Raw genomic sequence first — 24,740 nt, 5'->3', positions numbered from 1 at the left:
ATGCTGTATATAAAATGAAAGCCCTCTTCATAATCTTTAAAATGAGACCATGCCCAGCCCTGTAGTTGAAACAGGTCTCTTGCAAATTGTATTTAAAGTTTCAGCGGTGAGCGGTTTTTGGGCAATTTTGTCAATTTTTAAATTTCAATAACTCCAAAACCGGCAACATGAAAAATAATAATAAAAAAATATTTTCTATATTTCGGATGATAAGAAACATGTATACCAAAATTTAGCCAAATCCATGACATCAAAGGTTTATGCACTGGTTGATTTGACATGGAATTACGCAAATAATCATACATGTATTGCTGAAAATTAATAATTTTTAAGTAAAATATTTCAATGAGCAGTAATCGAAAAATCTTCCTCAGAGCTAGGCCAGCTCTGAATATCAGGTGCCAGGAAACCACTTATTGGCAATTGTGCATACTATAAGAAGTTGAGCATCACCGTATTCAAAACATCGCTAAATCATGTGAGAAAGCAGAAAATTAGGGTGGGGGGAATAGTTACTGATTCTATGAAATGTTCACAATGATACAAATATCATTTGCTAACTTACGCTGTACTACAATTTGAACTTAGAATCTTCAGAATTTTGTACATGCAAACTTAGAAAAACAGCAATATTACAGCAAAAGACCACAGTCACCAGGCTGAAATTTTTAGTCGCCATGGCGACCTGGCAACTACGATTTTTCGAGCCCTGGCAATTAATGCCATGGTTCCTGTGCATGTAATAGTGTTATGGAAAAATTACAGGCACGGTAGTGCAGACCACGCAACATTCATTTTCTGAACACAACTGTAATTATTATAAAAATATAAAGCAATCATTACATATGTTTGTCTTAATATTCAGTGGTGTGTAAAATGAGAAAATAAAATATTGTTGCAGAAAAATTAATACAATATTTGTGATTATATGTCAGTGAGTGCAACACTGTCTGTGCTTGTAATTATGTTTATGAATGGAGTGTGTGCACTGCGGTGTTAAGTGCTAATGTAGTTTTCTTTATTTTTACTTCAAGTATACATAAAATACACCTGAAGGTTTGTTTTTTTGTATAAGACATTCATAGGGTTACCAGATCGTTATGAGGGAAATGTAGGAACACAACATTCACAATAAATAATATGCATTTCCAGAACATATTTGAAAGTAATTTAAAATTTTCAGCTTTTTAAAAAATATGATTTATTAATGAATTCTCAAATGCAATATTTCCAAACTTGCAATCAGTACTACACAATACACTTCTTGGTACTTGATTTAACTCTTGACACTTTTGAAAGGAGCCAATTTTTACCAAATATAGTCAAAATATATTTATGATAGACTGAACAGTCAAACTCTTTGAAATTATGCTGAACCCACCAAACTTTTTATAGACTTTTTGAAAATATTATTTCTCTCGTGACTCCTTTGTGCTGATGGTAATGAATAGAGCTCGGATTTATAAGCGAAATGCATATTCTTTTCCAGACTTCTAATGGTAAGAAGAAAGGTTATACTTCGTATTACATACCTTGATGAGCTATTTAACTAAAGTTGAAAGTGCTTATAAATGCTTATTTCTGCAGGAAACGGTTATGCTTACTTATTTTATGATTTTGGTTTAAAATATCATATTTTACTCAAATCTGTTTATTTCAATCCTATTTCAATCAGTCATATTTCAATCCTATTTCAATCACACTACGGCATCGGGATGACAAGATCAGTGCTTCTAAATAGCCGCACGAGAGAAATGGCATCCTAGTAAAGATACAGTGCATCCATAATCATTTTTCCAAATTACCTGATGATATAACAGTTGAAAGCTCGAAATAATACATTGCAACATTCGCTTTCTCTTATTGATGACATTTCAGTAACATTGTCTTCAGAAACTCATGGTGTTGGTAAAATTGTGTCTGACAAGCTGACAGGAATTACTGAAAAATCCCAGTTACAAAACACTGTGCCAAATTTATAAAAAGATTTCTGGTGAAGAAACAGACATTGAAGAGGAATTCACCGAAGAAGAACTGTGGTGTTTTTCACATGCTCCTGCGAAGTCATGCAAGGTGGAAAGAACATTTTCACTGTACAAATCATTCACCACTGACAGACGCAAGCTTCACACAACAAAATCTCAGGATGACCTTCCTTACATACTTTAACAGCTTTGAATAAGTTAAGAGATCTAATAAACAATTTTTTTTTTCAGATTTTCCTGTATTTGTTTATGTCTATTTTGGGGCTTATTTTTTCATTTTTTGTGCTTATTAACTTGCTTATTTTACTGTTTGATTGTGCTTATAAATCCAGGCTCTAGTAATGAAAGTACTCTCTCATTATGAGCAGAAATTGCAAACAAATATTCAGCAATTACCATAACTTGTTCCATAAATTTCTTCTAGGGTAGCTTTTATTTCAGTAACTTTGTTCTCTACAACCCCTGCTTCACTGTATTGAATAAAAATGGGAAACACCTTGTTCCAACAGTAATAAACCCCAAGGCAAGAAATTCCACTCACGCACTGAACAGTGACATCATCAGAATGTGGCTCCAGTGTTCTAGCAGAAACCTTTATTTTCTTTTTGGGTAATGACTGAATCAAAATAAATTTCACTATTGAGTTCGGTACTGAAGTCAATAGACGTGTAACTCTTTGTTCAACTGAAACACGTATTTTCCTAATTAATAAGTAATGCCCAAAATGCGCTAGTGTTGCACTATGCAGATAGGAAACCATGCCAGAAACTGAACACACGAAATCGAGTACACAAATGAGCATTTCCACCCATTTACATTTTGTGGCTTCAGACAAATTGAAAATAAATATCGAAAGGTACTTATTGTTATGCGGGACAGAATATTTTTGATCGGAACGGGAATTTTTTTTAAATCCCGACATTCGGGACGGGAAATATTCGCAATTTCTCGACTAGTGGGGAAATCTCAAATTCTCATTTTCACCTTAAGTTATTTTCTTTGCATTTCTGGAATGAAAACTAACAATTTCCGATAAGTTCCAGACACTTGCAATGTAGAAAACGTCAAGAATTAATACCGTTTTAAAATGACCATTCGGTATTTCTCGACTGCTCGGGATCCAGAAATTTAGGGAAGTCATTTGCTGAAGTCGTGATAGGGACGGAATTTTTCTTTCCTATCCCGGTCCCGACTTTCCGAGATACCGCACACCACTTGTTATTATTATTTATTTTAGTTCAGCACAAGATACATCTTCCAAGTACGTTGAACATAATAATATATACGTTTTTCAAAAGGATTCTTCGGTCACCGAGCTTTGGATTCGTGTGGAAACGCTAACGTGAATCATGCTAATGCTAGAATCTGCAGTGCGCATTTCTGCCCAGAAGATTATTTACGTAATCTGAAACGTCAACTTTTAGGTTTACATCGAAGAAAGATCCTTAAACAAGATACCTTCGACTCCTTATTATGAGCAGGAATGTAGGGAGTATAATCCTGGTAAATACTTCGCCTACCATTTCTTTGCCATTGGTTTACAATTCTCTCTCGCTTTTTCCCTACATATTCACATAAAGCAATAAAAATACAAACTGCTAACTTTTCATTCCATTTTGGTTATTTATTAAACGGTACGTGTTTGTATTTATATTTGATAAATTTACTTTGCTCTTCCGGCCATTTAAGTCAATTGAGATTATGAAGAAGTGATAAAATAGATGAATGGCCAATCACAGATCCCCTTACTTACAAGAGCGACCACAAGAAAATGAACCTTCCTCCTCTTGCGTTCAACTCGGACTATAAGGAGCATGCTCCACTCTCCCCCTCCCCTCCACACTGGAGTACGGTGCACAGGTGTCGCGAGTCTGCGCAGGTTTCTTTGCTTGTGGTTCCACTAACTATAACAGTAATATAAAAATGTACACTCACCTCACTTAGTTATCCGGCAGTTTGTTTCTTTATACATCATATTTGGAGAAGATACAATTCAATCTATAGTTGTACGTACACTGTATATATAATACACCTTATTACTGACTTCCTTGACCCTGGATTTACAGGGACAAGGAAAACAAAGAAAAGAGCATAATTTTCTCTTCGGAGAAGATGTTGAACCTACACAAAAAAAAAACTCAAATAATGAATTCGACAATGTAAATTGATGAGATTTAGTAAATCATTTGATGAAGTGAACTAATTCTGAGTGGACTAATCGCAAAGGACATAATCAGCTCAGATCCTATTACTTCTTCATGATATGTGACGTAAAGTTCCCGCCCAACCGTTTGACGGCGTTAGAGGTTATCGCATCTCCTTTTCCACAGCGTAGTACACATCCTCATCTAGACATTGTTCTTGTTCTGGTGTTTAATATCTGCATACTGCAACACTGTCGTTTTGTCATTTCATGTGACTTCACATTGAAGTGATGCATTCACTTGGCCGGTCACACGTCATTGCACGCAAAAACGTCAACCGTTACCATGGTTTTGGGCCAGGGCTGCTCACCAATTGGCATCATATGCACATGCTACAAACCTATGTTGTGTTTAAAGGTTAATTTTCAACATCTGCATTAACTTTAACACAATGTACCAAAGTTTCTTCAGATGCAGAAAACACTTTAGTCTCCACTTTTTCTGTGCTTACTGTTATGAATGCATGAAACCTCTTGAGTCCCTGTTACAGCTACAGCTTCACCAAAACGTGTCTGTAAAAGTCTGTCTTTTTCCAAATATTTGTTATTTGTCACATAAGCGAAAGTTATTGATGGAATGTTCTCCTTTCCCCACTCAAATAGCTGCAGAGGTGTCTTGATTTGGTTTGAAAAAGGATCTGGAGACTAGCTTTGGCTGCCAGCCTCTTTACTGTCCCTCCTTCACACACTCCCTTACCATGTGCTGTTGCATAAAAATGACACCAGCCGCAATGCCATTGAAATCTCTATGATGGTTGCACAAATTTGCAAAGTTTTTGCGATTCTTCTATTGCACGGCTGAACCATCAGAGAAGTAATATAATATCTGTAAGTTTGGCAGACAATCAATTTTCAAGAAATCTAAAAGCTTTCTTTGGAAAACATGGATAAGAACTGTGTTGTGAACATAGGCGTAACTAACATGCTCATGTTTGTATGATAGTAAACATACAAGTGAATCATATTTTCTGTAAATAATTTAGAAATTTATTTTAATTTGTAAATCAGATTTTTTTGAAACATCAACTTTCAATATCTAGAAACCTGCATTTTGTCACTTAGGGCCTACCATGTTTTATACCCGAGCCCTTCAATTATGATGGGACAGGAATCACACTCATCTTGATAACACTTATGTTGTGGTACCCTACACATTATTTTTGAAAGACAATCTTGGTATGTTTTTAATGGATTTTCATGTCCTGGAAGAGTTATTTAATTTAAGTGAGCTCCAGCTATTGTTAGTTTAACATTTTGATGAGTGGTACAAACAAATACACTGTAGGTACCACTGGCTCCTTCTATTATGCAACTCTTTAGTCTTAATTCTACAAATTTTGAAAACCCAATCTTAAGTAGCAGGTATTTAGATTTAAAAAGTCTGATACACCACAATATTCCTCTCAGATTTGAGCTTTAACTGTCTCACACTCATGTTACCAAAGAGATGCCAATATGTGTAAAATTTTTAAAAATTTCGTTTATTGGAAATTGTAAAATAAAATTGTGAAAACACTTTCCAAACTTGTTTTTCGCAAGAAACCAATCATGCTGTATATAAAATGAAAGCCCTCTTCATAATCTTTAAAATGAGACCATGCCCAGCCCTGTAGTTGAAACAGGTCTCTTGCAAATTGTATTTAAAGTTTCAGCGGTGAGCGGTTTTTGGGCAATTTTGTCAATTTTTAAATTTCAATAACTCCAAAACCGGCAACATGAAAAATAATAATAAAAAAATATTTTCTATATTTCGGATGATAAGAAACATGTATACCAAAATTTAGCCAAATCCATGACATCAAAGGTTTATGCACTGGTTGATTTGACATGGAATTACGCAAATAATCATACATGTATTGCTGAAAATTAATAATTTTTAAGTAAAATATTTCAATGAGCAGTAATCGAAAAATCTTCCTCAGAGCTAGGCCAGCTCTGAATATCAGGTGCCAGGAAACCACTTATTGGCAATTGTGCATACTATAAGAAGTTGAGCATCACCGTATTCAAAACATCGCTAAATCATGTGAGAAAGCAGAAAATTAGGGTGGGGGGAATAGTTACTGATTCTATGAAATGTTCACAATGATACAAATATCATTTGCTAACTTACGCTGTACTACAATTTGAACTTAGAATCTTCAGAATTTTGTACATGCAAACTTAGAAAAACAGCAATATTACAGCAAAAGACCACAGTCACCAGGCTGAAATTTTTAGTCGCCATGGCGACCTGGCAACTACGATTTTTCGAGCCCTGGCAATTAATGCCATGGTTCCTGTGCATGTAATAGTGTTATGGAAAAATTACAGGCACGGTAGTGCAGACCACGCAACATTCATTTTCTGAACACAACTGTAATTATTATAAAAATATAAAGCAATCATTACATATGTTTGTCTTAATATTCAGTGGTGTGTAAAATGAGAAAATAAAATATTGTTGCAGAAAAATTAATACAATATTTGTGATTATATGTCAGTGAGTGCAACACTGTCTGTGCTTGTAATTATGTTTATGAATGGAGTGTGTGCACTGCGGTGTTAAGTGCTAATGTAGTTTTCTTTATTTTTACTTCAAGTATACATAAAATACACCTGAAGGTTTGTTTTTTTGTATAAGACATTCATAGGGTTACCAGATCGTTATGAGGGAAATGTAGGAACACAACATTCACAATAAATAATATGCATTTCCAGAACATATTTGAAAGTAATTTAAAATTTTCAGCTTTTTAAAAAATATGATTTATTAATGAATTCTCAAATGCAATATTTCCAAACTTGCAATCAGTACTACACAATACACTTCTTGGTACTTGATTTAACTCTTGACACTTTTGAAAGGAGCCAATTTTTACCAAATATAGTCAAAATATATTTATGATAGACTGAACAGTCAAACTCTTTGAAATTATGCTGAACCCACCAAACTTTTTATAGACTTTTTGAAAATATTATTTCTCTCGTGACTCCTTTGTGCTGATGGTAATGAATAGAGCTCGGATTTATAAGCGAAATGCATATTCTTTTCCAGACTTCTAATGGTAAGAAGAAAGGTTATACTTCGTATTACATACCTTGATGAGCTATTTAACTAAAGTTGAAAGTGCTTATAAATGCTTATTTCTGCAGGAAACGGTTATGCTTACTTATTTTATGATTTTGGTTTAAAATATCATATTTTACTCAAATCTGTTTATTTCAATCCTATTTCAATCAGTCATATTTCAATCCTATTTCAATCACACTACGGCATCGGGATGACAAGATCAGTGCTTCTAAATAGCCGCACGAGAGAAATGGCATCCTAGTAAAGATACAGTGCATCCATAATCATTTTTCCAAATTACCTGATGATATAACAGTTGAAAGCTCGAAATAATACATTGCAACATTCGCTTTCTCTTATTGATGACATTTCAGTAACATTGTCTTCAGAAACTCATGGTGTTGGTAAAATTGTGTCTGACAAGCTGACAGGAATTACTGAAAAATCCCAGTTACAAAACACTGTGCCAAATTTATAAAAAGATTTCTGGTGAAGAAACAGACATTGAAGAGGAATTCACCGAAGAAGAACTGTGGTGTTTTTCACATGCTCCTGCGAAGTCATGCAAGGTGGAAAGAACATTTTCACTGTACAAATCATTCACCACTGACAGACGCAAGCTTCACACAACAAAATCTCAGGATGACCTTCCTTACATACTTTAACAGCTTTGAATAAGTTAAGAGATCTAATAAACAATTTTTTTTTTCAGATTTTCCTGTATTTGTTTATGTCTATTTTGGGGCTTATTTTTTCATTTTTTGTGCTTATTAACTTGCTTATTTTACTGTTTGATTGTGCTTATAAATCCAGGCTCTAGTAATGAAAGTACTCTCTCATTATGAGCAGAAATTGCAAACAAATATTCAGCAATTACCATAACTTGTTCCATAAATTTCTTCTAGGGTAGCTTTTATTTCAGTAACTTTGTTCTCTACAACCCCTGCTTCACTGTATTGAATAAAAATGGGAAACACCTTGTTCCAACAGTAATAAACCCCAAGGCAAGAAATTCCACTCACGCACTGAACAGTGACATCATCAGAATGTGGCTCCAGTGTTCTAGCAGAAACCTTTATTTTCTTTTTGGGTAATGACTGAATCAAAATAAATTTCACTATTGAGTTCGGTACTGAAGTCAATAGACGTGTAACTCTTTGTTCAACTGAAACACATATTTTCCTAATTAATAAGTAATGCCCAAAATGTAGGACATATTCCTCCCAGATGCTGGATATAAGGTAAAAATATAAGACTTGTCCGGGAAAACCTGGACGTCTGGTAACCCTAGACATTCACCTCTTTTGGGTGCACATTGCAGAGTTAAGAGGTCAGTATCTGAAGAAGCGATAATGGTGGCCAACAATGGAACCTCAAAGTAGTTTTAGTTTGCTGGAGGAAAAATACATTTATGACAATTAATTAGTTCGTTCATTAATAAAGATTTCAGTTAAAAATCATATTGTGATTTCAAATTGACCATATGTTCAATTAATGGCATAGTTAGGAAATGTAAATATGCTAGCAAATGTACTTAAAATTCAAGAGACAACTTGGAAGGAGCAAGGTGAAACCTCAAAAATGATAAGCATGCAACAAAAATGACGGAAAATATTGAAAAATGAACAAATAGCAAAAAAAGATCAGAAAATGCAAAATAAATAAATAAAAAACAATGTTTTCTGATTCTAACCAAAAGGAAATGAACTACTATCAGGCTTAGCATGGTCTTCAAGGCTCAGAAAGGAAATAAAAAAGATTTTACATCAACTTCCTAGCAATACTCATTAGTGTATATCTTCTTCTGTGATGCGTGTACGTTCTACTGATATTTGTTTATATTTATTTATGTAATTTTGTCATTACTCCAGTGAGCTTATACTTGTTTCTGGTTTCACGTGATTGGAAACATGATGTTGATGATCAGTTGAAACCTCAGATAGAAATATGACTGCAAAACCACTGTTCTGCAAAGAACACTAATTCAAGAGCACATGCAAAACGTTCGCAACAAGTGTGGTAACACATCAAAAGAGGCAATTTGAAGGTAGAAACATCTTCAGAACACTTTCTTGCTTAAAGTATTTTTTCCTAGTTTTCAAAAATATTTTTAGTGTTGTTAACAGTATTATTACTATAGCTATTAACAATATACCATATATCCTGTAGCAAAGTGAAAGGAGATGAGGCAAGGAAAAAGGGTGTTCCTTTTTGGTCTGTCACTCTTGTCTTCTTCATCCCACACAGAGAGAAGACTTGCATTTTTTAAATCATCTTGCTGTATGTAATAAAGATATTTTAATAGTTTTTAGAAAAGTTCACTGATATTTCCATGTACATTTATTTTTGTTTACTTTACAGATTGTATTTTAAGATTTGTTAGTAATCATTTTGTGTTACCAAAAACGGAACAGCCGACTTCCATGGTAGAATGGTTAGCACAGCATGCTACAATCCCAGCCTGGGCATGGCTTTTCTTTGTCAGTGTCTTTTCATCAATTTCATCATATCATGAGTCATCCTTATATTTGTGATTAGCCAAAAGTGGCAGAAAGACAAAGTACTGTAAACCAAATCAAATCACAAGTACAGAACTACAGTATTTAATAATTCTAAGAGCATTTTTTATGCTAAAATCTCAATGTGGATTGTTTACTTTATACAATGATGGAAGCAACAATGTCATTTCGGGGCTGGTAACTGACTGTACACCCTCTAAAATTTCGATTTTTTTTTTTAATGTATAAATCTCGATGTATTTCAAAGCATGAAACTTATTACTAGTTCTAGAAACCACAAGTAATGGAGATATTTAGCCCAAAAATGTTACCACAGCATATGCAATTACTCTCATCCCGGACCACTTTTCACCATTTTATTAAACTTTCTCACGGGAGTACAGTGGCTTATCAACCTGGACCGTCATTCCATGCTCTGACCAACCTTCTCCCATTAACATACTGCTTTGCTAGTCTTGCTCTGGAAAGTTTTTCTGGTCAGTAGAATTTAATGTAATTTAATACACCAGTATTAGTGTAAAGCAGAGATCACTACAGTGGCGAAGTAAAACAATTCTCTTGGTCTTAAAAAATAAGTTACATGGTTTTACTTTCAATATTATAATTTCTGATGTAATATATTTGTTTCTCTTGTACCTTATTATTGGATAGTGTTGGTTATAAAAGTGGCCCAAATTGATTAAACATATCTGTTTAAATAAACAATATTTTAATTATTGCACTGTGCATTATCATCGTGTGGTAGATTGAAGATATTTGCAGTAATTCTCAATTTGTTGAAGTACATATTTTCATCATTCTTATCTCTGCATTAGGACAACCATTTGTACTAACAATAAAGGAAATTAAAATATTTGTGAGTATTGTCCTATTCTCTGTGATATTTGGTTGCTCTTGACATGACCAATTTCTTATTTTTAATTTCAGGTGACTATAATAAGTCATGAAGAAACAGAGATGCCAAATGTTGAAATAGAAAAAAATCGAAGATTTTAACAAATGAATTATTTCCCAAAATGTCAAACATCACTTGCACCAAGACTGCTAATTCAGATAAATAGTAAGTTATTTTGTGATGGTTTCCTATATTTTGCTATGTGATGCTTTTCATTTGGTCTGAAGGATGTATTGGTAATGTCGTCACCTTATAATCAAGGCATCGTGGGTTCAATGCCCAGTGGAGGCACGTAGTGGTTCAGGTCCTACTTTTTACTGTAGGTTCAGTCCTATTTAGCCTTTTTGTGCTTAAATTGGACTTAAAAGCAAACTCACTTGGTCCGAAACACATATTTTGTACAAAGAAAAATAAAATGATAACACTGCTGAATTTTGGGGGGGAAAAAGTATTTTGAATGCTGATCACAGAAATGACATCCATCCCCCCCCCCATTATGCCAGGATTTGTAACAATTTCACAATCAAAATTCTCATATTCACCAGTACATCACATATATTACACAACACAACAAAATAAATTTACACAAGGGAAATTTTTGTTGTTTCCAAACCAATAGGTGATTCTGGAAGTATTTTAAATGCTGATCATGCAACTGGCTATCATATATACTATTCCTGTTATGTCAGGGTTTGTCACAATATACATATTTTACAATCAAATTATTCACATTTGTTAAAACATTACATTTATTACACAATGCAAAAATAAAAATAAGAATCCACAAGGGAAATTTCGGTTGTTTCCAAACCAATGTGTGATTTGTGGAGGTATTTTGAATGCTGATCACAGAAATGACATCAATTTCTAGCCATCACGTCAGAATCTTTCCCTAGGTCAGGATTTTTCCCCACTTCATAATGTTCAATCAAACTACCATATTATAACATTGAGTTTTGGGTATTTTGTGATGGAAATTTTTGTGCGGGATCTCGAAAATAAAACTTAAGTAACTAAAGTCCATTCAATTTTTATGCCAAGATATCACATGAATGCGGAAGGTAGATTAAATGTTTACAATTCTATGTTCACTTGTATTTCAAAGTTGGAGGATTTGTATTGTAGAAAAATAATATTTTCCATAATCTAAACAGAGCCATGGGGAAATAATGGAACTACTCACATTATTGTAAAATTAAGGTTGTTAACATATTGCTGTTTTCTGAAAGAGAGAAAGAAAAAAAAATAATGTGATGGATGGTAGTGAATTTCATTTTTGGAATCAGCGTGCTGAAATTATAGACACACAACAGTTATTTGCGAGACATGCAAACCCATGTTGACCAGTGTAATTATTGAAATATTTTGAACATGTAAATTGTTTCTTTTCTTTCTAACATCCATGTTACATAAATTAACGGAAGAATTTCAAAGCAGCAAATGTTATCCTGTATATTTAAATTCAGAAAGTGACACTGCACTATATTCAGCTCAATGGAACATAAATGAACTCGATCAGTTAGTGCATGAAGAGGCACACATGTGGGTTGCTGAAAATCTTCACAACGAAGGCCATTTAAGATTTGGTGAAGTTTGTATCTGAGAGCATGTGTTTAGTGGTAATTTGTCAGAATGCCCAGCAGGAGTTTTCTTCTGGACAAGGTGGGTGGTGAATGATGAAAGCACATTTTAGGTTTTAACATGTTGAATGCAAAAGAAATCGTCAATTTCTCAACATGAACGAATGAATGAATTAATTTAAATTTTTGGGTGTGTGTGCACATAAACAGTCTGACAATTATCAAATGAAAAGGAAACAATGATTGAAACAACGTCTGCAAGTTTTCATGTGGTATGACTTGAAGATTCGATAGTACAGCCTGTTGGATGTTCCTGTGTTCATCAAAAGTACATAATTTTGGCATCAGCTTCATTTTCACAAACAGGAAATTGTAACAAGAGTTTAGATCTGGGGAGTAGAGAGGATGATTCAACACACTCACTTTTTTCTCTGGCTAGGAATGTCTGGACAACAACTGCCTGATAGCACTGTACATTGTAGTGGAGCAGAAAGTAACTGCCTGGTTCAGGAAAATAAGGCTGGATATGAACAGTTGTCTTTCATAATCATTCATGACACTGTGATAATAACAAGAAAATACAGTTTCACCCTCTGCAACATATACATGATGAAAAATGCCTTTGCCATCACAAGAAAATGCAATATTGTGTTAATCCTTGATTTTTGGAGCTGCATTTTCTTGCCCCTTTGTAAAATTAGCAACTTCCATTCTGCACTTTGTCATTTCGTAGGATGACCACAGCCAAAATGCTATGTTTCATTCCCCTCAACAATGGAATTCAAGAAATATTTATTCCTATGAGCAGTTTTCAGAATGTCTTCCACATAGTGATTACGTGATGACACCTTTGCACCCATTTCACAGCATGGCAGCATAACTCCCAGAATACCCATTGCAAGTTCATGAAGTGGTGGGAGGTTGTAGCTCATGGACGATAATGCACATGCACATGTTACTTTACAGATAGAATGTACACCTGATACAGCATAAAATAAGTCTCATTTCTTGTTAGACTGTGTATGCCATTTTACACACTTCTGAGTATAAGAGAAAATATCCTCTTATCTAAAACCCTTACTTTGAAGTTAATATAAGGGTGTAACGAGACCCTTCATAAAAGTTAAAGGGCAAGGTTGTAAAGGGACCTGCACAGAACATGCACAACACATCAAGAGGTAAGGATTGATAAAAAAACTAGTTCAGATATAGTGCAAAAAGCCCGCTCTTCTCAGAAAGCTGACAAGATTTGTTATAACACTGTCAAATATTTTATCTTACTTCGTTTCAGGTTACGTACAGTAAATTCTTCAAGAGATATTGAACTTTTTTCTAGTTCTAAGAACATACAAGTTTTAGGCTGTAGGAGGCTGAAATATTTTTGAAAGCTAGAAAATGTTAAACAGTTTCACAATTTTATTATGTTCTAGGAAGGAATGAATTCAAAGTCAAGTTGTTTCTTTAACCATTTAAAAAGTAAAAAATATGTTGAATTTCATTTTCCTCTTTTCATGCTAAGGTATGTGTTGTTCCATGAAAGACTCGGCAAGTCATGTAACAAGTAAGAATTCTTACCAGAGCTACAATTTTGATGTACGCAGACAGGATTGGATGTATTAAAGGTTTCCTCTTGTTTTTAAAACAGGAAAATTTACTTGGTTTGTATGCATTTTTTTCTAATCACCAATATCTTCCGTAATATGTTTTCCCCCCTCATTTATAAATATACATCTTTTCATTTTTAGTGTTGAATTACCAGATTCCAGTTTCAAATCAGAAAGTGAGACATCTAGTGAACATTTTATTCTGCCAGACAACAGAAATTTTGAAACAATCAACGAACTGTCAACTGTAGCTAATGGAATTTCGGCTACAAGTGCAGGAAGTGAAAGTATGAAGCTTGAATCATTGCTAAGTATGGAGTCAAAGGAATTTGATTTGGTTGTGAAAAATTCTGTGGAAGACAACTTCTCGTGTGATAGAGGAAAAAGTGTATCCGTGAAATGTTTGAAAGAGCCTGATTTTGAACCAAAATTCAAATTTGAAACAACCTGCAATGCAGAACACGAACTGACTTCTCAAACTACCTTAGCAGAAACTATTACATCTGAGGTAGATGTGATTGAGAGAGGCCCTGATGGAGAATATGAAGAAAAGGCTCTTATTATTAAGAGTGAAGAAGTTTTCATCACAGATAACACTACCCAACTTTTTGATTGTAAAATCAAAGATGAATTTGAAGCTCCGTGTCTGAGGTATGTCCTTTTATGTACAACACATGTTAGAACCTAGCATAATAATGGAGGTTAAATTACACTATACTTGTGCAACTGCTATAAAATTATACAAAAAACAAAATCTTTGAGGAATAAAATCTCATTATATTGATATCAATGGATACTACTTAACGCTATACATCACAATGCCTTTTCCTACTAGTTACTGGTTTGTTTACAATGTCACATTCACATCAGTTTCCAGCAAAGTGACTGATAATAATATTTATATATTAAATTTTAGCAGATGGCTGGTTTCTAATGAAACCGTACGAATCATGCACTTTTGGTAAGCTGGTTTCACCAGGCAGTTTCTTGATTATATTTCAGTTCTATTTTTTTTTTGGCTCAGTTACATTATGGCTGAGCTGATATCACTTTGAACTGATACAGATGTCGATAATCTCACTGATACCGATATATTCAGTATAATTTTACTATGATTCCTATCTTGAAATGCATTAGTATAACCTTGAATTGTACTTCATATTGTTATAACTTCACCAGCCTGGACTCAAATCTTGCATAATACGTAGTTATGAAATTACAATATAACTGCTAATACATAACATTTTCAAAATATTCACGAAAAGTGCAACTAGTGTTAATTTGTTAATATGTTCATTAATTTATAGACATGGCTTTTATTTATTGCCTTTCCTAAAATAATTAGAACTGTTCTATTTGCTATCATTATGGTAATGCAAAAGCCACACTGTAAACTTTGCAATTTCTCAAAAGCTGATGAAGACAACTCTACATTGGCTGCTTAATTTATTTAGTTTTTGCATTATTGTATGGTCACATTGGATCCAGTTTTCCCTGAACTTTACATTGGGCTGGGGAGCTGAGCCCCCCTGGCACTGCCATCAGCCCCCTTGACATTAGGTAAAACTATTTTATATAATTTGTTTGCAATTAAGGGTAAAATTGTACATAGCAGATATTCTTTTGCTCATAACTTGGTGAAGGATAAATTCACAGGAACAGAAGCTATTACTTTCATTCATCTTGTTTATGAGCCAAAGTCTAAGTAAGCAAGTATATTTAGAAGATTATTTTGAAACTTTTGTCATAGGGGAGCTTTTTTTATCTGTACCTTCTAATCTCTGTTGTGGCCTCCCATTTAGACAGAAATCTGTGGCTTTAGCATCATTATCCACATTCCTTCTACAACTGCGTCAAAGGTCAACAGATCCCAAGTTTTGGGGAATGAATGGTAGTTTAATTGCTTTGGCTGGGCGTAGAATGTATAACGTGATTGCATATTGTGCATTTTTTCTTGTATGATATAAATATCTGTATCATCAAAAGTAGGATGGAGTGTGTAGTAAGGGATAATGTCAGTAGCAGTCAATTAACACATTATAGAAAAAAACAGTAGTATTTGTATGATATTTGTGTATTTTATATTAACTTGGGAAACTGGTTCAAATGAGTTGCTAGATTGATTTTGATTATTACCTAACACTTGGTTTCAGCCTGTAAGCATAGATTTAGTTTTCTTTGCTAACTTAAAACCTATCTTTTTAGGGGCTTATTTTAGCATTATTCTTAATTGTATTTACATCATCCCCTAGTAAGTCATCATCTTCATATGCTAACAACTGAGTCATTTAATTTTAGTCCTTCATTAGTTTCATTTACCTTCCTAACAGCATATTCTAAGGCAAAATTAAAGAGCAATGGAGATACTGCATCTCCTTGTTTTAACCTTCATGAATTGTAAATTTGTGAGACATATTAATACCCACACAAATTTTACTTTCTGTTTTATCATATTAACTAATATATTATATAATTTAACCAAATCATATGCTTTTCTAAAGTCAATGAATAGCTGATGGACAATTCACTTTTTCTCAAGTGTCTGTCTGATGTGAAAAATTTGATCAGTTAATCTCTTAGGTTTAAATCCACATTAATAATCACCTATAATTTCACTAGCATATGGGGTTAGTCTTCTTAAAAGAATGTTAGATAATATTTTATATGATGTTGAGGGTAGTACAGAAGTTCCAAAGTAATTATTGCAGTTCATTTTATCTCTTTATTTTTTTTAGTGGAGTTTAATGTGTAGCATGTACTGAAATGACCGACAAAATGTTACTTTGCCAAAAACGTTATTTGAAAGGGTGAAAGGGGTGAGGAGAAAGATTTATGAAAATGTTTATTATTAGTCAAACCTTTGACTTGTTTTCAGACTAATGTAAGTCGAACTAGATATTTTTATAATTTTTAAATTCTTGAAGTCTCCATTATGCCCAAGTCAGCTGAATGTGGTTGAATGTACAGTTCTAAGTAAGATACAAACTACTGTACAATACATGTGGTAATAAGTGTAAGACATGAGGCCTGGGTTGTTGGCCAGACACACTTGAGTTTTGGACTCACCAAAGGTTTCAGGTTGAAATTCCAGGTAAGATTCCTTGTAAATATCCATTCTCCAATTTCATCTGATCACTGATCCTCATTGTTGTAATAGTCAAAAGTTTGAAGAAGAGAGATGCTAAATAACAAAAATACCAATACAGATACTGGAAGTATTGAGTGCAGCCTTTTCAAGTAATTATTATGTACCAGCATGCTGCAATGCCAGAGGTCCTGAGTTGAAATCATGGCTGGTCATCAGTTTTCTTTGTGAGTGTCCCTTCATCATTGTATGTTTATGTTGTATGTGCACTCGACCGCAGATATAACAGTAGGAGAAAGTTTTGCCCGATGGGAAATAAGTTGGCAATGCTGCACACACCGAGGCATTCTTGATAAGACACTTGAGGAGCCTCTAGCAAAGTTTTCTCAATGCACAACTTGTAACGAACCCGTCTCGTCACAAATTAAACGAGTCGCACCTCTATTTTCATGACCATTCTAAGAATATAAGAATTTGAGATTTATCTAAATTTTAAAGATGAGTTCCACCTCTATTTTGGGAAATTTATTTTAGGAATATTAAAGGCCAAAGCTTAGCTGGCAAGTGAGTTAGACTCCACCTGTGGGCGAGAGAAGGTGTGCTCCGCTACGGCGAGAGAACAAACACCAAGAAGAGAGTTCCACTCCGCCCTCAGGCGAGAGAAGGTGCGCTCCGCTAACGCGAGAGTCCAAGCACCACAGATGACAAGGTGTGCTCCGCTACGGCGAGAGACCAAACACCTAAAAGATAGAAGGACTCTGCTTTCGGGCGAGAGAAGCTGAGCTCCGTCTCCGGACGAGAGATGAGGTTGGACTCTGTCCATGAGTCAGAGAATCCGCTCCATCTTCGTATGAGAGATAGCCTCGCTCCATCTTCGGATGAGAGATGTTACGTTCCGTCTTAAGACGAGAGAAGTGAACTTGACATCGCCAAGAACACACTCCACCCTCTGGTGAGAGAAGTGACGAATCAGCTTTCCTTTACACCCCCCACAATCCTCCAACCGCAAGGTAGAAATTTATGGGAGATACTTTAGTAACAGGTTTCAAAAAAATGTAAACGTTTGGGTCCCTATGTATCTAGGTAAATTATGAATGGACTAAGTTTATCCTTTGTATTAATTTAAACTCTTAACCTCTCTGTGTTTGTTTAAGTTTTCTTTCTGAACTTTATTGTTAAATAAAATTTTATATGTTAAAGTCCATCCTGTGTATCGCTCTGGTTAAGTCTTTGGCGCTACCCTTTCATTTGGCAACATACACCCGAACCCTGAGAGCAATTTAGAGTCTCATGAGACTGATGTAGGAAAAGGTTAGCATTATGGGTAATCTTGAAACAACTGTAGTGTGAGAGAAGTCTAGGCCTGTGCCTGCCGAAGTGGTGGACGGCAGCCGAGGACGTTTCAAGATAATTGGCGCCCAACGTGGGGCCCGAAAAGTGCTAAACAGGAGAGAGTATGCCAATGCCTGCCGGATAATGTTTCAAGATAATTGGCGCCCAACGTGGGGCCCGATAGTGCTAAACAGGAGAGAGTATGCCTGCCGGACCGAAGAGCAAGTAATTGACGCTCTCAACGTGGGCTGCCTTTTTAAAGACCGTTTCAAGATAATTTGCATCCCAACGTGGGGCCCGAAAGTGCAAGACCCGAGACAAATGGACTGTTTTAAAACATGGGGCTCGATAGTGCAAACGTGGGGCTTGAAAGTTTAAAATCCGAGAGATATGGACTGTCTTAAAACGTTTAGATAGTGCGAACGTAAGGCTCGATAGTGCAAATCTAGTGTGGACACTGAATCAAGAGTTTTGATGCTTACAACGGAAGACCCGAAGTGCCTGTTACAAACTGTGAAAAGTGAAAATAATAAGCAAGAGTCTTGCTGTTCCTTGCCGAACAACCTGGAAGTCTAGATCGTTGGAGACAGAGTTAAATTGGCCGTCTACAGATATCAAGCAAAGGATCATTCGTCCGAAGAAGAAGAAGAAGAAGAGAAAGAGAAGCACTTTGAAGAGATATAAAAACTATACCTTAAAAAGGGAATACTAATGATTAATTTAATGGACTTTTACTATGTTTCCAACATGATGTGAGCCTTATTTTGAGAGACTAGGAAACAAAACTCTTATATATATATATATTATTGAAACAAGATCCCAATGAAAGGCTTGTGGGCAGTGAAATTACCATAAGAATGTCTTTTAGTAGGTCTTGAGTTTGTATCTAGAAGTCAGAGTACCATAATTCCTTCGAGTGCAGTAAGGCCAGAGAGGCGTGCCAGAGCGAGTGTCTCTGAAGATGAAGAGGGTATAAAAATCCCAAGTATAGAGACTTAAGAATTTTATGAGAAGCCGTTACGATGTAATAAGTGCTCAATCTGCCAAAATACTTATAGATTTCCTTTGTAAACAAAGAAGGGAAAGTTATAAACAATAATTTAAAAAGTGGTTTTGTGTCTAACTTTTAGAGTGCAAGGGCAACACTGTGAAGTTTGTATTGAATTAATCAATCTTGTAAATTAAGTATTGCCAGGTTGTCAGTAGGTGGCGTTAATGTCACACAACTGTTGCTTCTCTTGTATTTAGTAAGTGTTTAGTCTAGTTATGAATCAGTTGAGGTTAAGTCTACTCAGAGTAAACCTCGTGCTGCTTGTGATCCGGATTGCAGGATGGATAAGGCATTGAAGATGTTTCCCAATGTTAAACACCTGAGAGAACAGTTAAAACTAGGTAATCCCTGGATGAAGATATGTTGTGAGTCGATACCAAAACTAAAGTGTCATCTCAGCCGAAAGGAGCAAGAACCTAGGCAAGTCAAGATAATATCTCCTCCCACTGAAGATCCAGAGGCTCCAAGAAAGGAAGAAAGCTTGTGCCGCGACTAAAAAGTGCTCTGATCAGTAACATAGCTGTAGAAGATGTCAAACGAGGATATAGTTCTTGGCCGTACTTTCCTTCCCATCCAGGAGAAATGGATTTGAGTAAAGTGGTCCCCAAGTCAAGTAAACCAGTGCAAACCAGTGCAAAATTAGTTGACACCAGTATGCCTGTTCAAGCAAAACCAATGGCACATGATGGACTGAAACCTAAGGCTGTTGTGGTTCCCAGACTGTTGAGTGTACTTGAAGATAAAGGGTCTTTCATTAAGAGTGATACTTTTTAATTTTTTTTTTAAAAAATAAACCACTCAACGTATCAAAGTAAATTGTGCTTTATTTTGAAGCTTAGACATTGCAGTTATGTTCGGAACAAAATATCGTTCAAATGTCCATCACGGCTTTGAAGACACTGACGCACACGAAGCTCCAATTGTTAATCACTCTGGCCAACATTAGTGGCGTTATGTCTGCGATAGCCTGACGAATGGTCGCCTCCAATGTTCCAAAGTTCATGGCTTGTCAGCATAGACCTGGGCTTTGATGTAGCCCCAAAGAAAAAATCCATGGGTGTTAAATCACATGACCGTGGCGGCCAATTCACACATCCACGTCTTGAGATGATCCGGTTGCCAAACTTCTCCCTCAGCAAATCGAGCGTATCATTTAGCTGTGTGGCACGTAGCGCCATCCTGCTGGAACCACATGTTTTCAATATCTATGGTGTCAAGTTCTGGCCACAGAAATTCGCGTAACATGGATCTGTAGCGGTTGCCATTGACGGTAGCGGTTCTTTCATCGTCTCGAGAGAAATAAGGTCCAATGATGCCACCACGCCATAAACCGCACCACACAGTGAGTTTTTCTAAATGCAATGGCACCTCATGGACCACTTGTGGGTTCTTCTCGATCCAATAACAACAATTTTGTGTATTGACGAATCCACTAAGACAACAATGCGCCTCGTCTGAGAAGATGATTTTTCCACTGAAATCAGGATCAGTGGAGCCATCGTGTGCGTCGGTGTGTTCAAAGCCGTGGTGGACATTTGAACGGTATTTTGTTCAGAACATAACTGCAATGTCTAAGCTTCAAAATAAAGCACAATTTACTTTGATACGTTGAGTGGTTTATTTTTCTTTCAAATTTTAAAAAGTATCACTCTTAATGAAAGACCCTTTACTTCCCTAGCTGAAACAAGAAGCCAGGAGAAAGGAACTGAAGAACCAGGATCCGGTTCGAGTGCTGAACTTCTATTGTGGATCGATAAAGTTCGACAGTTAGAAGCCGAAAACAGGAAACTGCAGTCTACCATGCGAGACCTGACTCATGCGGAACAAGCTTGGGATACCCTGAAACCAATTGCCAAGGCGGGAGAGCTGTCACTCGTCCCACCCATGAAGGTCACTAAGAAGAAAGACGTCGTACCCCAGGTTTGTCAAGATGTCCGAACTGAAACAAACAAAATTAAACCTTCCTATAAGCTGAACTGGAAGGGAGACGAACCATTGTTGGCAACTCAGTTGAAGGCCATTTTAAAAGGCAAGCCGAGACCTTATGTACAAACTATTTCCATCCTCAGGAAGCAGAATATCCGAGTGCCTAGGAGGTTTCCATTTATTAAATTTTTAAAGCAAGAAGGACTTTTGTTATGAACATTTGAATTAATGTAAAATGAGTTATGTTCAACTCTTATTACTAGTTCTGAACTAAGTATTTTTCATTGTTAACTTGTTTTAATGTGAAAGAAAGAAGTTGTGACAATATATCTTATGTAACATTTTTAGTATAATCTTTCTAGAGTTCTGGGCCTCCTCGATGGCGCAGTGGTAGCGTCGTTGCCTTGTAATCAAGGGGTCCTGGGTTCGATACCCGGTGGAGGCACACATAGTGGTTCGGATCCCACTTTAAACTGTAGGTCCAGTCCCGATTAGCCTTACTGTGCATAAAGTGGACTTAAAACACCAAATCAAACCAAATCTTTCTAGAGTTCTGTAAGAGAACATATTTAATGTTTAATATGTTTAATTGTTGTAAGGTTAACTTTCTAATCAAATCTTTTTCATTAAAATAAAAATATAGAGGTGATAAATTTTAAATCAAAAGATTTTCCCTGAAGGGAGGGGTTATTGTATCGAACCCGTCTCGTCACAAATTAAACGAGTCACACCTCTATTTTCATGACTATTCTTAGAATATAAGAATTTGAGATTTATCTAAATTTGAAAGATATGTTCCACCTCTATTTTGGGAAATTTATTTTAGGAATATACTTTTATTAGTTTATTACTTCACCTGTTTTCGCTAGCGTCGCAGACCCTATATAAAGGCCAAAGCTTAGCTGGCAAGTGAGTTAGACTCCACCTGCGGGCAAGAGAAGGTGTGCTCCGCTACGGCGAGAGACCAAACACCTAAAAGATAGAAGGACTCCGCTTTCAGGCGAGATGAGGTGCGCTCCGCTCCGGCGAGAGGCCAAGCACTTCAAAGGAGACTCACTTCGCCCCATCAGGCGAGAGACCAAGAGTAGTAAGGGCTCCATCTTCGGATGAGAGAAGCTGAGCTCTGTCTCCGGACGAGAGATGAGGTTCGACTTTGTCCACGAGTCAGAGAATCCGCTCCATCTTCGGATGAGAGATGTTACGTTCCATCTTAAGATGAGAGAAGTGAACTTGGCATCGCCAAGAACACACTCCACCCTCTGGTGAGAGAAGTGACAAATTAGCTTTCCTTTAATTCACCCCCCCCCCCAACAATCCTCCAACAGCAAGGTAGAAATTTATAGGAGATACTTTAGTTACAGGTTTCAAAAAAATGTAAACGTTTGGGTCCCTATGTATCTAGGTAAATTATGAATGGACTAAGTTTATCCTTTGTATTAATTTAAACTCTTTACCTCTCTGTGTTTGTTTAAGTTTTCTTCTTGAACTTTATTGTTAAATAAAATTTTATATGTTAAAGTCCATCCTGTGTATCACACTGGTCAAGTCTTTGGCGCTACCCTTTCGTCTGGCAACATACACCCGAACCCTGAGAGCAATTTAGAGTCTCATGACACCGCTGGAGGAAATGGTTAGCATTGTGGGTAATCTTGAAACGACGGTAGTGTGAGAGAAGTCTAGGCCTGTGCCTGCCGAAGTGGTGGACGACAGCCAAGGACTTTAAAACTCCTGCCTGAAAGTCACGCTACATGTCGATTGATAACTTTCGGAAGCATGTTGTTTATTCTACACAGTTCTCCCCAAATGCCTGTTTGAAAATGAATCTTGTGTTCATGTCTTTTATTGCAATAATCTTACAAATATTTTTTGTTCTTGTTTTGATTTGCTTTTATGACACATTTATAATTTATTGCAACTATGAGGATGGATGATATTTTTAGATTAAATTGATAAAGAGTCCTTCAAGAGATAGGCATACCGAGACCAGGACTCGAACTCGGAACTAAAAGTGGAGAAGTTTAGTCATACCATCCTAGCTCTTGGCCTCGACGTAGCTTATAATTAGTTGTAATGCTAAGGAGTTTTTCTGTCATATTCAAGCCTAATAACTGTTTTTGTACACTGTAATTTACGAGTTCATTTTGCGGGGACAATCCCCTTTTTGTTCCATGGAAATGGGGCAGGGGACACATCTCGTTCATAACCCAGAAACAATCTTAGCCTATACTTGAAGTATAACATGCTAAACATGGACATGGCAAGTTGCATTTTTCTACTCAGATTCTTTATGTCTAAATTTTATCCCAATTGATAGTCACAAACCAATGCAAAGTGTTTGCTAATTTACGTGAATTCACAATTGTTAATGTATACTGGACCTACATTTTTTAATATTAAACCTGGGTGATGGAATTTGTGCCTCAACATAAAATGATGCAGTTCTGATTCACTATCAAGTGAAAGCTGTAAATATTAGCTAAATTTGAAATAAAGGCCTGGTATTCATTATAAGAGAGAGTGGTAGAAATATGTGTAAGGAAGATGTCAAAGTGTTTGTAAAAACTGTCAACCTCCGTGCAAGTGAGGTTAGCACAGCATGCTACAACACCAGTGATCCTGGGTTCGAATACCGGTCTGGGCATTGATGTTCTTTATGAGTCTCTTTTCATATCATAACTCACCTTCATCATACTGATTACTCAAAAGTGGCAAATAAGCGATGCTAAATAACAAAAATAAAAACCTTATGTGAAAATTAAGAGCTCATTTCAACATATCTATTATCCCCAAATCCTGCAGCACAATCAGTAACTAACTGCCACAAATTTCGTGAATGTATTTTTTTTAGATCCACTTTATGCTGAGAAAGGATATTCAGGACTGGACCTACAGCTTAAAATGGGATCCGAACCACTAAGACCCTGCACCAGGCATTGAACCGAGAAATCTTTGATTGCGAAGCGACGACGTTTTGACTATGCCATCATGGAGGATCTCTTTAATTACATCTGCATAGAATAACATAAATTGATTTTAACATATTTTGGACACTAAATATTACCATCACAACTGGAAATTAGTTTTAGAGAAAATCGAAAATACGAGGAATATCTATTGTTCTTCTCGTGTTACTGTTACTTATAAAATAAGAATTTCATATCACTATCACAGTGGCGGCGATTGTGTTCCAAAACGAGGGGGAATTGGCATAACTGGCAAGGGGGGGGGTGGTCAAGGACAGTTTACTTTTCCTTGCTAGATAAGGTTTACTATAGTGTGGGAGCAAAGGTGGGAAAAAGTAGGATGGGGAAACTGCACCCCCGTTTCCCCTAATCACCGACATTGCACTGTCACAATATATTGCCACTATTTATTGAAGAAGCAACAATGCTTCAAACTCAGAAGCCAACACCGAAGGTTCTATTTTTGTTATTTCACGTCACTGTTCTGCCACTCTCGGTTGATCACGATGATAAAGATTAAGATGTGATAGACGGGACTGGGATGA

The 24,740-nt window shown here is 36.0% G+C and overlaps 1 protein-coding gene across 5 annotated transcripts in view; it reads left to right on the top strand.

The window, feature by feature from the left end:
• The window catches only part of LOC145986422 (uncharacterized), an 87,708-nt gene that overhangs the window by 14,212 nt on the left and 48,756 nt on the right, over positions 1 to 24,740 (top strand). For 3 of the 5 annotated variants that reach the window (XM_083120419.1, XM_083120420.1, XM_083120422.1), the window contains exons 2-3: positions 10,687 to 10,819; positions 13,980 to 14,489. In XM_083120419.1, coding sequence (XP_082976545.1) covers positions 10,776 to 10,819; positions 13,980 to 14,489 — 554 coding nt within the window. In that variant the 5' untranslated portion in view covers positions 10,687 to 10,775. Of the gene's footprint in view, positions 1 to 10,686; positions 10,820 to 13,979; positions 14,705 to 20,984; positions 21,053 to 24,740 lie in introns of those variants that run through there. The other 2 variants (XM_083120423.1, XM_083120421.1) reach the window with 2 other exon arrangements.

This window comes from Lepisma saccharinum, chromosome 4 (assembly GCF_977018435.1).
Source record: "Lepisma saccharinum chromosome 4, izLepSacc3.1, whole genome shotgun sequence".
In the NCBI taxonomy this organism is placed as follows: domain Eukaryota; kingdom Metazoa; phylum Arthropoda; class Insecta; order Zygentoma; family Lepismatidae; genus Lepisma; species Lepisma saccharinum.
This window is presented reverse-complemented; position numbering and strand designations above follow the sequence as displayed.